Source organism: Zophobas morio, unplaced genomic scaffold (assembly GCF_036711695.1).
Source record: "Zophobas morio isolate AGI-343-1 ecotype UQ-CSIRO unplaced genomic scaffold, CSIRO_AGI_Zmor_V1 ptg000010l, whole genome shotgun sequence".
NCBI classification, from domain to species: domain Eukaryota; kingdom Metazoa; phylum Arthropoda; class Insecta; order Coleoptera; family Tenebrionidae; genus Zophobas; species Zophobas morio.
The window spans coordinates 4,156,560-4,171,239 of NW_026972115.1; the positions used below are offsets into that span (position 1 = coordinate 4,156,560).

Genomic DNA, 14,680 nt, shown 5'->3' on the forward strand with positions numbered 1-14,680 from the left:
GCCAAATTTCCAAAACACCTCCCACCAGAGATCCGCGAAAAAATAAGACCGTACCAATGTGGAGTGTCCGGAAATAAAGCCAAAGTATGTTGTCCGTTAACACCCATCACTATTGATCAATCTGGAGATTTCGAGACCTTCCAATTCCCTGAGGTGTCCAACCACAAGAACATCAATCTGTTGCCAAGGAACTGTGGACAATTGGGCATCGGTAATAAGATAGCGAATGGGGACGAAACGGATTTGTTTGAGTTCCCATGGATGGCACTTTTATCGTACCAGACCGGTACGCACTAACACTGTTGTGAAACAGAGTTTATAAATTGTGTGTTGTAGACAAGGGACCAGATTTTCGTTGTGGTGGTACCATCATCAACGAAAACTACATACTCACGGCAGCCCACTGCGTCGTCAACGTCGAAACAGCGGGACTCAATTTGTAAGTACCCCACTTTAAAGTACCACTTTATCAATTTTGAAACCAGAATTGGAGTCCGTGTTGGGGAGTACGATCTTCGTACTACGAAAGACTGCCAAACGGAAAACGGAGAAGAAACTTGTTCTCCTCCGGTGCAAGACCTAGCAATTGAAAAAGTCATCATCCATTCGAGATTCGACAGCAAAACCGTCCTCAACGATATAGCCCTCATTCGGGTATCCAAAATCGATCTAGACCAAGGTATCAAATCCACTATTTCGGGTACCATTTAACCCTCTGTTTTAGACAACAGCAGACCTGTGTGTCTGCCTCTGGGTAACACCGGTAACTTCAACTACACCAACAGAAGGGTGGTTGTGACTGGCTGGGGGAAGACCGAAAAAGGTGCAGCAAGTCCTGTTCTCCTTAAGGCAAAACTTGAAGTTTCTCCTCGGAAAGATTGTCAAGAAAAACACACTCGTAACAAGATACAGGAAACCCAGCTGTGTGCTGGTCGGCAAGGGGGCCCGAAGGGCGTCGACTCGTGTAAAGGGGATAGCGGAGGCCCTTTGCATTCCTTGGAGTTCCTTCACGACGAGCCTAGATACATCCAGCAGGGAATAGTTTCCTTTGGGCCGAGCGACTGCGGAAAAGTAGCCCTTCCGGGGGTCTATACCAGAGTGGCCTTCTATCTTGACTGGATCCTGGACCAGCTCCAACCGTGATCTTTAATTACTTGTGTTACTTTTGACAAATATTCATGAATAAACTCTGAATGCTAATGTTTTATCTATTCGCTGACCTGACCTGACTCCACTGTGAGTACCTCAACCAGTCAATTTGGAGAGCACAACATTCGAACCCAGAAAAACTGGGAGATTGATAAATGGTACGGGAAACTTCCGCATCACTGTACAAAGAAGCGTGGGCTAGAATAAAGTTCCAAGTAGGGGAAAAGTGCCTAAAATGATCCCCTCAGGTCAAATGATCCCCATCAATTGTAAGAAAATTTGTGGCTCCATCTACCAAACATAACTGTCATTTGATTAAGCGCTCTGTAATTAGTACCTTCTGAAAGTTTGATGGCGTTCTGTGTATTCTGCACAGTTTTGTGCCAAAATATGTAAAATAAGCACCTCTGATCTAAGGTAAGATATATTTTAAAAGTCCATTTTGACAGAATTAGATACATTTCAGTCGTAGGTTGGTTATGATCTTTTTACCGCATGTAAAAATTGAAGGTTAGTTTACAATTTTTGAATGCGGATATGCTATCTAAGGCGAAATGATCCCTTTTTCTTGAGGCAAAATCATCCCGGATCATTGGGCGGGACTAGTACCTGCTAAGATAAGACTGATTTTTGCAAATCATATACCCTCTAAAAAAAGAGAGGGTGGGTGGGCGGGGCTAGTACCTGCTAAGATAAGACTGATTTTTGCAGATAACATATCCTCTAACCCCGCCCACCTACTCTTTATTTTCTTTGAGGGAATACCATTTGCCAATATCAGTTTTATCTTAGCAAGTACTAACCCCACCCACCCGCCCGTTATTTTCTTAGCATGTATGTTATTTGCCAATATCAGCCTTATCTTGCCAAGCACTAGCTCGGCCCATCCGCCCTTTATCTTGTTAGAGGGCTAGTACCTAATAAGATAAGACTGATTTTCGCAAATGACATATCCTCCAAGAAAAGAGAGGGTGGGTGGGCGGGGCTACTACCTGCTAAGATAAGACTGATTTTTGCAGATGACATATCCTCTAACCCCGCCCACCCACCCTTTAGTTTCTTCGAGAGAATACCATTTGCCAATACCAGTTTTATCTTAGCAGTTACTAGTCCCACCCACCCACCCTCTCTTTGCTTAGAGGGTATATCATTTGCCAAATTCAGTCTTATCCTAGCAGTTACTAGCCCCACCCACCCACCCTCTCTTTTCTTAGAGGGTATATCATTTGCCAACTTCAGTTTTATCTTAGCAGGTAGTAGACCCGCCCACCCGCCCTCTCTTTTCTTGGAGGGTATCCCATTTGGCAAAATTAGTCTTATCTTAGCACGTACTGATGACTAAAGTATTGTCCCAAACACTTCCAGAAATTATACACCCCTTATTTTCGGTGCTTTTCAAACTTTTTTTGTTTATTTTTTTTAAGAATTTATTTTTTTGTTAATTTTTGAAATAAAATATTTATCAGTTATGTCATGATTTGATTTTTCTTGTTGATGCTGTCCCCTTATGGTCAAAATTCAAAGGGATCATTATGCCCATGCCGAGGGATCATTTTACCTATGGGGATGCATAAAATGATCCTTTTGTAAGGTCCTGGAAAAACGTTAATAACTTTTTTTATAATTATCGAATCACCAATTGGCTTATATTGTTACCTAGATAAATCAATGTTCTTACAAATAATGCTACAGTTTTACATGAATAATAATAATTTGTATTTTTTAAAGAATTTCTCCCTTAGGGGGATCATTTTAGGCACCTTTCCCCTAGTTATTAAACCAACGTTGTTGGGCTTATACGAGTGGAATTACTTGATAAAACTACACAATCCGTCTCTGGTCTCCAGTTGATAATAATTTTTCCAAAAACACTTAAAAATCTATTAAGAAAACCAAAAATCTTTAAAAGCAGCTAACCAGATTCCTTGAATTTAGTAACACACGGTACCTAACAATGTGGACAACGTTGCTACTTTTACCCTTTCTTTACACAGCTCACGCACGTAAGTACCTAATCCACTAGAACTTCCCTAATTAGTTAAAATTTCAGAATCGAATGGGTGTCAAACCCCAGACAAACAACCAGGGTTCTGCATAGTGATTCAATCATGCAAAACCTTGACTGACTTCGTGGACAAACTGTCAAATCCCGTCCCACCAGAGATTCTTCAAAAACTAAGAGAGTACAAATGTGGAGGATCCGGAAATAACACCAAAGTATGTTGTCCGTTAAAACCCATCACTATTGATCAATCTGGAGGAGATTCCGAGACCTTCCAATTCCCCGACCTCTCCAACCACAGGAACATTAATCTGTTGCCGAGGAACTGTGGGTTTTTGGGCAAAGGCAATAAGATAACGAATGGGTACGAAGCGGATTTGTTTGAGTTTCCATGGATGGCACTTTTATCGTACCAGACCAGTACGCACTGACACTGTTGTGAAACATAGTTTATAAATCGTGTGTTGTAGAAAACGGACCAAAGTTTCGCTGCGGTGGTACCATCATCAACGAAAACTACATACTCACGGCAGCCCACTGCGTCGTCAATATCGAAAAATCGGGACTCAAACTGTAAGTACCCCCCTATAAAGTACCACTTAATCAATTTTCAAACCAGAATTGGAGTCCGTGTTGGTGAGCACGACCTTCGTACTACGAAAGACTGTCGAACAGAATACGGAAGAGAAACTTGTTCTCCTCCAGTCCAAGACCTAGCAATTGAAAAAGTCATCCCCCACCGGAGATTCGACAGCAGGACCGTCCGCAATGATATAGCCCTCATTCGAGTTTCCAAAATCGATCTAGACCAAGGTACCAAAGCCACTGTTTCGAGTACCATTTAACTCCCTGTTTTAGTAAACACCAAACCTGTGTGTCTGCCCCTGGAAAACACCGGTAACTTCAATTACACCATCAAAAAGGTGACTGTGACTGGTTGGGGCAAGACCGAAAGACGTGTACCAAGTCCTGTTCTTCTTAAGGCAAAACTTGAAGTTTCTCCTCGAAAAGAATGCCAAGAAAAATACAAACGTTACCAAATACAGGAAACCCAGCTGTGTGTTGGTGGGCAAGGGGGCCCGAATGCCGCCGACTCGTGTAACGGCGATAGCGGGGGCCCTTTGCACTCCGTGGAGGATCTTCACGAAGCGCCTAGATACATCCAACAGGGAATAGTTTCCTTCGGGCCGGTCGACTGCGGAAAAGTTGCCATTCCGGGGGTCTACACCAGAGTGGCCTTCTACCTGGACTGGATCCTGGACCAACTCAAACCTTAACAAATACTGGAAAATAAACTCTAATTCCTAATGTCTGATTACTTGAGGACCCCTGCTTTACCCATTTTCCGGCAAATCGTTTCAAACAAGTTTGGTTTTTGGCGGGAGGGTTGCCTTATCGTGTCACGAGAACCGGTCGTGTGTCGAGTCTTCGGGTCAGGGTCACATCAAGTTCACTCCAATCATGAAAATCGATTAAAAGAACCTTCTCGTTTGGCTGTGTTGACCTTTTGAAACCCGACGAAATCGTGGAGATTTCCCCAGTGTTTACATAGTGAGTACTTCTCGGAAGGCGAGTCCGTGCGCAGGCGTGACTTAACACTGACATTGCTGCAGGTAAGTCTCATTTGTGTTGTTTGTTGACGAAATCGTTTAAATGGCTCTCGGATGGATTTTTCTTATCATTATCGTGGACTTTGTTTGTGAGTATGTTTACTAATTGTTGTTTGATGGGTGTGCTGGGGGCCGGGGAAATTTTCAAGTGTCGTAAAAAATACGCAGGGGAAAGAAGAGTGGGAATGGGCGACCACAATCAAATTTTCTGCATTAAACCAACGATGGATTTGTGATTATTCAAACACCTTTCTTTGGTTTGTAGTGGCCTTGAACATCACTAATAACGCAGTTATTAGACACAAATGGGTGTTATTCTCAGGCGAGTTCACGGAAATGGTTGTTTTGAGTTGGAAATTACCAACACCACTTGTTGGAAGTTTAATTGTTATATAATTTAAACAGTCGTGACTCACTTGGTCTCTTGCAAGTACCGTTTTTGACACCGTGACACGGAGAAAGTGTGCCGCAAGGACTTACCACAGTACCGTTCTTGTTATTGTAGGACCCATGGACAAAGAAACGAAAAAAACTTTCTTTAGCCGCGACATTCCATCCCAATTTACGTCACCGAATATCAAAAACAAACACGATAATTTTTTTTGACTGTATAATAATCTTTGTGTAAGCAAATACGTCACAAATTTTCCACGAAAACATGTACGCACACCCATAATCGTAAATTTTTCTTAGTCTGGGTTCCCTATATTAGTTAAAAAAACTCTGACTAGCTCTCTTCCGTTGCAGCTCTCGCCGCCCCCCAGCGCAACGAAACCTCCATAAAATGCCCCCGCAAGCACGACTGCGTGCCGCTCACCTCCTGCAACATCACCGACGCCGACGCCTTCATCTACCCCTGTCACAGTGGGCTCAACTTCATCTGCTGCCCCTGGGGCTTGTACACCAACACCACCCTCGAGAACCGCAAGACGTCGCAATTCCCGGTGACTTGCGGGCTTGTCATGACCGCTGACAAGATCAGCGGTGGTAAGAAGGCGGACTTGGGGCAGTTCCCGTGGATGGCCCTACTGGGCTACAGACGTAAGCGCCGCACCATGTTCAACTCGTGTTAATCCGTCTGTTGCAGAATCGGGCCTCGACTACACGCAGTTCTTGTGTGGGGGCAGCCTCGTCACGGAAACCTACGTGATGACGGCGGCGCACTGCATCCACCTGGATCGAAGACTAGAACTGTAGGTAATGAGAGGAAGCAGGGAGAGGGAGCAGGAGTAATCGTTGGGTTGTAGGATTGTGGTGAGGTTAGGAGAGCACGATTTGTTGAAGGAGAAGGATTGTTATACGGTGAGGGACTACGAGATGTGCGCGGAACCCCATGTGGATGTTTTGATACAAAGAGTGGAGATTCATCCGAGGTACGACGAGGAGAACTTGCACAATGATATTGCTCTGATTAGGGTGAAAAGAAGAATTCAGTTTACAAGTAGGTATCGAGGTTCTAGAGAGGTTTGGATGATGAATGAACTCTTTTAGATTATATACAGCCGATTTGTCTACCTTTTGAGAGGAATTTGGAAGCGAAAGATCTGACCAAACAAAAACTGACAGTGAGTGGGTGGGGTAAAACCAGTGCGGTGAACGTGGGGGGTTCTACTACCCTTCAGTACGCGTTGGTGACGGTTTGGAACCAAAGCACGTGTGCTAAAAGTGTCCCTCCGGACGTACAACCCATCACGGGTACCCAACTTTGTGCCAATGGACCGTCCGCAGAAGACGCCTGTAAAGGTGACAGCGGAGGACCTCTAGTTAACGCAACCCTGGATGGCAGAGGCGATTTACGCTACTTCCAAATCGGGATAGTCTCTTTCGCTTCCACTCTGACCTGTGGAAACCCGAGCCTCCCCACTGTGTACACACGAGTAGACAAATATCTACAGTGGCTAGAAGAAACAATTTTTTAAGACTGATTGTTATTTCTTTATTTTTTTTTAATATATTGTGTTGGGTTTAATTAGTATCTTCACTACTCAGACTTTCATCCTTCTCCTTTTCTTCCTGTATGCTTTCTTTCGAGTTTAAAGAGTCTTGTTCCAGAAGAGCCTGAATGGCTGCATCCTTCAACTCCGGTAAAGAACGAACGTCGGATAAGTCGCTAACGCTTCTCTTCTGATTCCTTCTAGACTTATACTCGGTGTACAACGTATCCAGAAGCTCATCTCTAGTTTTGGGATACTTCACCTAGAAGACATCGTCAGTTCTGGAAACCGCAACTAATAACCTACTTGAGACTGGCGTTCAAAAAGAGTAGGTTGTCGATTTACTCTACCCAACATTAGCTGCATCCTCAGCCTGTGTTCTTCGCTACGCAACTTCTCTTCATCTCTTCGCAGTTGCAACCTCATGGCTAAATCTTCCTCGTGACTGTAAGCCAAAGACTGCCACACCGGTTTCTTCCGCATCAGTTTTTCCCTCCAACGAGCCTCCTCCTTCAATTTTGCCTCCTCCAGCTTCTTGCACATCTCCATCTCCAGTCTCTTACGGGCGGACTGCACTCGTAAAAGAGCCGCCAAGTTCGAGCGGTTAAGAGACTGAAATTCCAAAGACGAAGGTGTCCTACTATCGGTGCTACTAGCTGAAGCATTCCTGTAGTTCTTCTTCTTCTACAAACACGACAGCGTGAAAATCAGTTTGACTATTGTAATCTTACCTGTTTCTTCTCGTGTCTTCTACTCTTAGACTTTGGTTGCGGACTGAGCCCCAGAAACTCGTTCTTCAACTCCTCTAGTTCTTTCTCGTAGCGGTCGTGCTCAAACTTGTACGAATTCTTAGTTTTCTTCGGTTTATTATCAGCAACATCTCGGTACGAACGCGGACAAACATCGTACTTTTTCGTGGTTCGTTCTCTTTTCGCCATAGATGGTGGTAAAGAAGCAGCACGAAGCATTTCTTCAGCACGAATCTTCTTCTGAAGAGCCCTGGAAACAATCGCTTGGTTGCAATTCTAACCAGAAGACAACAAACCTGTAGAACTCATCTTCGTGCATCTTCTTATAAATGTAGTTACTGAACAAATTCTTCGGTATCGGTTTTGCTTTGAATTTTTGCACTTTAATCGGAGGGTCATCTAGGAAGAGACTAGGGGACGATTTAGACAATCCCTTGCTTAGTTTCTGGATTTCTTGGATTTCTTCGTCGCGTCTGGTGAAAGAAAAAGGGCGCATTTGAGCTTGTAGAAGGGCTTTGCTGCGTTCGCGCACTATACGATTCCTAGAAGCAGAATATAACCACACGAAACGACCATCAAGGGCTTACTTTATCTCCTGCTCTTCCATGATTCTGTCGAAGAGAGGAATCTGCGACTCTATCGGAACCGGATGGGCTTTGAACATCTCCGGTTTCTGGATTTTGGGTTTATTTTGTGCCACCACTTCATCTATTATCTTGTTTTCTTCATCCTTCACCGTCATTTCGAACGGTTTTGGAATGGTTATCCCGTTGTCTTTCCAACCCACGCTGGGTTTGCTTTTGGTTGGGCTGTTAGGGGCGCTTTTTGACTGCACAGGCGACTGCTCCTCTAGATCTAGCTTATACTCGTCGATACTAAAATTGTCCCAGTCGTCTTGACCTTTCGAACTAGCCGAAGGTAGTCTGGATTTGGCTCTTCTAAACAACTCAGACGGCGTATCTCCTGGTGATAACTTATCACTCGGGGTTTCGATTCGCACCGATCTTCGCGATGGTGGCTTTAGAGAAAGATCACCCGAAAGCGACTCGCCATCTTTGGGACTTTTGCTCAGAATCGGGGTCACGCAGAACGGTTTCAATGTTTTCTTTTTCTCATCTACGAACTTCTTCTTCGCGTAGTCTTTGTATTCTTCCAGCCATTCGGGGTTTTTGTCTGTGTATTTCGTTTCGTGTTGGACGTAGTCGCTGTAGGTTTTTTGCTTCTCTTTCAGGAGTTCTATGCGCTTGTAGAACTCTTTGTTCGAGAGGTGGTTTAAGTCGTCGTACTCTGGGATACTATCGTAGAATTCTAGATACGATTTCACTGGATCTTTGTCTTTGGAAGATGTAGATTTCATGTCGATTTCATTCGACGATTCTAGAGTCAGTTTGGTGGCTTCGTTTTGCAATTGGTTTAAGTATTTTTGTTCGTAGACGGCCAGAGGGTGGTTGCTTTTGGGGTTTCGGGGCAGTTTTAAACAGTTGTTGTTAAACACGGAACCGCTGTGATCGGACATCGCACCTTTAATTGTTACCCGAAGGTAAAAGGGGTGTTTATTCCTATGGAAACGATATCGATTGTTAAATTTCATTAAAATATTCAACGAGGGATCAATATTTTAACCCATTTTAAAGGGGTGACTTGTGTAGTGGTTTTGTAGCTAATAAAATATCAGAAGGTGGTTTTCTTTCGAAAAAATATTAAAAAAGTCGCGATTGAGGAAAAAATACAATCAAATTTTCATTTTTACATGTTGGCAGTAACAGAGAACATAGAGAAGCGTCATAGTTTAAATTAAATGACGGGTGAGGACTCCTCGACTTATGTTGGCAACAGTGTTTGTTTCTAACTAGGAATAAAAACTCAGATTGTCGAAATTTTAGTTTGGGGACTTTTCAGTTTACTCTTATTTACTATTCAATTTTTGGATTTTACAATTTCTCAATTTTTAAATTTCTTGATTTTCAGGTTTTTTCTTCAATTTTACGATTTTTAAATATTTCGATTTTTCAATGTTTGACTTTTATAAACTCTTTATTTGTCGATTTTTCAATGAATTGATTTTTCAGGTTTTTTGGTTTTTCAGTTTTTCTATTTTTTCAGGTTTAGATTTTTCAACTTAATTTTTTTGATTTTTCGATTTCTCAATTTTTTAATTCTTTCATTTTTCCGTTTTTCGATATTTCAGTTTTGGGATTTTTCAATATTTCTGTTCTTCGATTTTTCCATTTTTGACTTCTGGATTTTTCGATTTGTCGACTTTTTACTTTTTCGATTTTTAAATTTTAGATTTCTCAGTTTTTTGGTATTTTAATTTTTCGATTTCTCGATTTTTCATTTCAGCTCTTCCATATTTCAATTTTTCAAATGTTTCGATTTCTTAATCTTTCGATTTTTCGATTTTTAAATTTTAAGTTGTTCAGTTTTTGATATTTTAATTTTTCAATACTTTTAGATTTTTCGAATTCTCGATTTTTCATTTCAGTTCTTCGATATTTCAGTTTTTCAAGTTTTCGAATTTTTCAAATGTTTTGATTTCTTAATTTATCGATTTTTCGACTTCCCTGTTTTAGATTTTCTGTTTTTCAACTGCCGTTTTTTAAAATTTTCGATTTTTCAAATTTGACATTTATAAACTGTCAATTTTTCGATTTTTCAATTAATCGATGTTTTGATTTTTCTTGACTTTCAAGGGTTTTGATGGTCCCGTTCTTCAATTCTTTAATTTTTAGATTTTTCAGGTTTTTGATTTTTCATTTTTCAGTTTTTTTAAGGTTTAGATTTTTCGACTTTCCTTTTTGGATTTTTCGATTGCTTAATTTTTCGACTTTTAAGGTCTCAGTTTTTGTATATTTCAGTTTTCAGATTTTTCAGTTTTTTTTTCATTTTTCAGTTTTTCGATATTTTCAGTTTTGGGATTTTTCCATATTTCGATTCTTCGACTTTTCGATTTTTGGCTTCTGGAGTTTTCGATGTGTCGATTTTTTTACTTTTTCGATTTTTCAATTTTTCGGATGCTTAATCTTTCGATTTTTCGACTTCCCGGTTTTAGATTTTCTGTTTTTAATTGTGATTTTAAATTTTCCGATTTTTCGATGTTTTGATTTCCCGATTTAGTTTCCCATTTTTAGTTTTTTTTCATTTTTAAGTTTTTCGATATTTCAGTTTTGGGATTTTTCAATATTTCGATTCTTCGACTTTTCGATTTTTGACTCCTGGATTTTTCGATGTGTCGATTTTTTTACTTCTTCGATTTTTCAATTTTTCGATTTTTAAATTTCAGCTTTTTTAACTTTGAAAATTTTAAATTCATTTCTCGTTTTTTCATTTTAGTTCTTCGATATTTCAGTTTTCAAGTTTTCGAATTTTTCAAATGTTTTGATTTCTTATTCTATCGATTTTTTTTTACTTTTTCGATTTTTCAATTTTTCGGATGCTTAATCTTCCGATTTTTCGACTTCCCTGTTTTAGATTTTCTGTTTTTCAATTGCCGTTTTTTCAAATTTTGGATTTTCATTTTTTCAAATTTGACATTTTGACTGTCAATTTTTCGATTTTTCAATTAATCGATATTTTAATCTTCCCATTTCTTGACTTTCGAGGTTTCGATTTTCCTGTTCTTCAATTCTTTAATTTTTCGATTTTTCAGGTTTTTGATTTTTCATTTTTAGTTTTTTTAAGGTTTCGATTTTACGACTTCACTTTTTGGATTTTTCAACTTTTTGGGTTCTCAGTTTTTGCATATTTCAGTTTTACTTTTTCGATTTTTAAATTTTATCGACAAATTGAGAAATCGAAAAGTCGAGAACTGGAAGTCGGAAAATAGAAAATTAGAAAAATTGAAAAATGGAAAAACGATAACACGAAAATTCAAAACATTTAATTGAAAAACTGAAAAATCGAACCACCGAAAAGAAAAAAATTGACAAATGGAATAATAAAAAAGTCGATTAATTGAGAAATTAGAAAATCGTAAAAATGAACATTTAGCAACGTCATAAACCAAAAAATTGAAAAATCGAGAAATGCAAAAATCCAAAAATTTGAAAAATTTTAAAAGTAGAAAAACCGGATCGTCAAGAAATTAAAACATTAAAAAATTGTAAAAACGAAAAATTGAAACACCAAAAAACTGAAAAATCAAAAATTTAAAAATCCGCTACATTGAAAAATATATCGGAGAACTGAAAAATCGACAAATCGATAAATCCAAATGTCTAAAATTAAAAATTGAAACATCAAAAAAATGGAAAATCGAATAACCGAATAGCCGAAAAGTAGAAAAATCGAAAATTTGAGAAATCGGAATAGGTCAAAACTGAAAAAATAGAAAAATTGAAGAATCGAAAAATCAAGAAATTGATCAATTAAAACACTGAAACACCGAAAAATTTGTTTTAAAAATCGAAAAATTGAAACATCTAGAACCAAGAAGTTGAAATTTCGAAAGATCAAGAAACTGAAACAAAATCTAAAATTTAATGTTCGAAAAATTGAAAAACAGAGAAATCAAAGAGCTGAAAAATCGAAAAATAGAGAAACCGAAAAATGCAATGTCTTCATAATTGAAAAATTAAAATTTGGAAAAACTGAAAGTTGAAAAATTTAAAATTTTAAAATCCAAAAACTAAAAAAACGAAAAAATAAAAACCGAGAAATCGAAAAGTCGAAAAATCGAAAAACTGAAGAATCGAAATATTGCAAAATGCCGAAACTAAAACACAGAAAAATTGAGAAATCGAAACGTCTTAAAGTGGAAGCCGAATAATCATAATGGAAAATTTGAAAAATCGAAAATGGAAAAACGAAAACCCGGAAATTCAAAAACTTGAATTAAAACACTGAAAAGTCAAAAAATTTAGAAATGGGAAATTCAAAAAATCGATTCGATTTTTGACTCCTGGATTTTTCGATGTGTCGATTTTTTTATTGTTTCGATTTTTAAATTTTAGATTTTCTAATTCTTAAAATTTCAGATTTTTCGATTTCTCCATTTTTCATTTCAGAATTTTTCAAACTTTTATAAACTCTTAATTTTTCGATTTTTCAATTAATCGATGTTTTGATTTTCACATTTCTTGACCTTCGAGTGTTTCAATTTTTCGATTTTTTAAGGTTTCTATTTTTCAACTTCACTTTTTTTATTTATTTTTCGATTTTTCGGCCTTTCTATTTTTGACTTCTGGATTTTGCGATACTATCTTTTTACTTTTTCGATTTTTCAATTGTTGGATATTTAAATTTTAGATTTTTCGATTTATGTTTAATTTTTCAATATTTCTTAACCTTTCGATTTTTCGACTTCCTGGTTTTAGATATTCTGTTTTTCAACTTTTCGATTTGTTAATTTTTCATTCCCGATTTATCGAGATTTGATTATTCATGTTTTCGATTTATCATTTTTTCAATTTTTTATGTTGGCCTGTTTTGGTTTCTCAGTTTTTCCAGTTTTCCATTTTTTCGTTTTTTGATTTTTCCGCTTTTTCAATTTTTCAACTTTTAACTTTTTGTTTATCGATTTATCTTTTCTCAATTTATAATTTGTTCAATTTTTACGATTTCTTGATCTTTTGATTTTTCGATTTTTCAGTTATCCGATATTTTAAATTTGGCAGTTTCGATTTCTCGATTTTTCGTTATTCGGATTTTAAATTTTAGATTTTTGAATTTTACATTTTTTCGATTTTCTGATGTTTCATTTTTCGATTTTCAGTTCTTCGATATTTCGATTTTTCAATGTTTCGGTTTTACGATTTTTTAAGGTTTCGATTTTTCGACTATTAGATTTCTCGATTTTTCGTATTTTCGATTATTTTTATTTTTTATTATTTTTTTTTTCTCACTGTTAATATCATTTCTCGCAGAAATTATAGTCATAACCAACCAAATCGCTTCTGAACGCTTAGAGTCGACATTGGCCTGAGCGCGCTCTGGTCTGTAGATCAAACAAGTTATCAACAATGTCAATAATAAGGGTGGTTTTGCAAAATCAGCCTGTATGTCGCATCTATATTAATCTATGGCATTAAACCCAGTTAGGGATTTTCAGTTTTCGACTACGTCAAACATTATTTATAAATAATAATGTGATAATAATATCGGCAAAATAACATTGATAACCTCAAAACGAACAAAATAAACGCAACAAGATGTTGGTTAACAATTTAAACAGGTATTTTTTACAAAACCTGATGTTTCTTTCGAAACGATTACAAAGTACGCAAGTGTCTTCCAACCACTATGACATCATAGTCGCCGGGGGTGGTATGGTGGGCACCACCCTTGCTTGCACTCTAGGTTCATTGCTCCGTAATCTGAAAGTAATCACAAACCTAAACGTGGCTTTATTTCAGGAAAAAACCCGAAATTCGCCGACAAGAAAATTCTGCTTCTTGAAAGTAGCAAAAAGTCCCAGTGGAGGCTCCCTGAAACCTATAGCAACCGGGTGTCCGCTTTGAATGCAGCCACGGTCGATTTATTGAAGGACATAGACGCTTGGAAACACATATCAGGTGCCAGATTTGGTCCAGTCAAGCGGATGCAGGTTACTTTATAGTTAAAAGTGGCTATAAATTTAATGGGGGTATTGTAGGTGTGGGATGCCTCTTCAGAAGCCGCTATCACTTTTGAAAACGACGGTTTTGAAGAACCTGTAGCTTATATTGTCGAAAACGATCTTTTATTGGATGCTGTGCGAAATGAATTACAAAATGTGAACACTGTGGAGGTTGTGTATCAGGCTAAAGTAGAAAGTTGTCGGCCTCCGAGGGAAGGCGAGGACGAGGTGAATTTGGGTCTGGAGAATGGGACGTCATACACTTGTGATTTGTTGGTAAGTGGTATTCGAAAATTGCGGGTGTGTATTACTGGTTGCATACATTGCGTTATTTTTTTAATTGTACAGTTTATAAAAATTTTACACTAATTCTTCGCACCTCTAAGCATCTGCGTTGTAATAAACTCCACCTTTTGTCTGAAGACTCTACTGTACTCCGCGAACTCCCTCTGAATTTCTTCCAGCTCCGTTCGTAGCGCCATCTGTTTATCCAATCCGGCGAAAGTGCTCGAGTACGAGTTCATTCTTGATAGCGGCGGCGAAACTCCTTCTTTTCCTCCGTGGTTTCTCCTTCCTCTCGGCTACCATATGGTATATGCTTCTGATCAAATCCTTCGGAATTCTCTCCTCCCGGGGATTGTTGGGTTTGATATAAAGCGCCCCGTGGTACTGCGACTTCA

General features: G+C 38.4%; 4 protein-coding genes across 5 annotated transcripts in view; 3 read left to right on the plus strand and 1 right to left on the minus strand.

Annotated features, from left to right (window-relative positions):
- Nucleotides 1–24: 24 nt before the first annotated feature.
- On the plus strand, nucleotides 25–4,452 carry LOC135126447 (serine protease grass-like; the record flags this gene model as incomplete). The annotated part of the gene is given in 4 exon segments (XM_064052494.1): nucleotides 25–286; nucleotides 3,622–3,724; nucleotides 3,771–3,964; nucleotides 4,010–4,452. Coding segments are annotated over 4 exon segments (1,002 nt in total), but the record flags the coding sequence as incomplete, so codon positions are not given.
- A 305-nt stretch (nucleotides 4,453–4,757) lies between these two features.
- On the plus strand, nucleotides 4,758–6,730 carry LOC135126185 (phenoloxidase-activating factor 1-like). The gene is made up of 5 exons (XM_064052038.1): nucleotides 4,758–4,850; nucleotides 5,509–5,802; nucleotides 5,849–5,954; nucleotides 6,009–6,202; nucleotides 6,253–6,730. Exons 1-5 carry the CDS (start codon nucleotides 4,805–4,807, stop codon nucleotides 6,678–6,680), a joined length of 1,068 nt encoding a protein of 355 aa, XP_063908108.1. The 5' UTR covers nucleotides 4,758–4,804; the 3' UTR covers nucleotides 6,681–6,730.
- On the minus strand, nucleotides 6,572–8,960 carry LOC135126448 (protein FAM161A). The gene is made up of 5 exons (XM_064052495.1): nucleotides 8,032–8,960; nucleotides 7,741–7,986; nucleotides 7,427–7,694; nucleotides 7,002–7,379; nucleotides 6,572–6,957 (listed from the first exon to the last, which is right to left on the minus strand). The coding sequence occupies exons 1-5, from the start codon at nucleotides 8,958–8,960 to the stop codon at nucleotides 6,727–6,729; spliced, it is 2,052 nt and encodes a 683-aa protein (XP_063908565.1). The 3' UTR covers nucleotides 6,572–6,726.
- Nucleotides 8,961–13,514: 4,554 nt separating this feature from the next.
- Nucleotides 13,515–14,680, plus strand: part of LOC135126187 (ubiquinone biosynthesis monooxygenase COQ6, mitochondrial) — a 36,832-nt gene continuing 35,666 nt past the window's right edge. For both annotated transcript variants that reach the window (XM_064052041.1, XM_064052040.1), the window contains exons 1-3: nucleotides 13,515–13,741; nucleotides 13,798–13,988; nucleotides 14,037–14,276. In XM_064052041.1, the coding sequence (XP_063908111.1) occupies nucleotides 13,594–13,741; nucleotides 13,798–13,988; nucleotides 14,037–14,276 (579 nt within the window). In that variant the 5' untranslated portion in view covers nucleotides 13,515–13,593. The remainder of the gene's footprint in view (nucleotides 13,742–13,797; nucleotides 13,989–14,036; nucleotides 14,277–14,680) is intronic.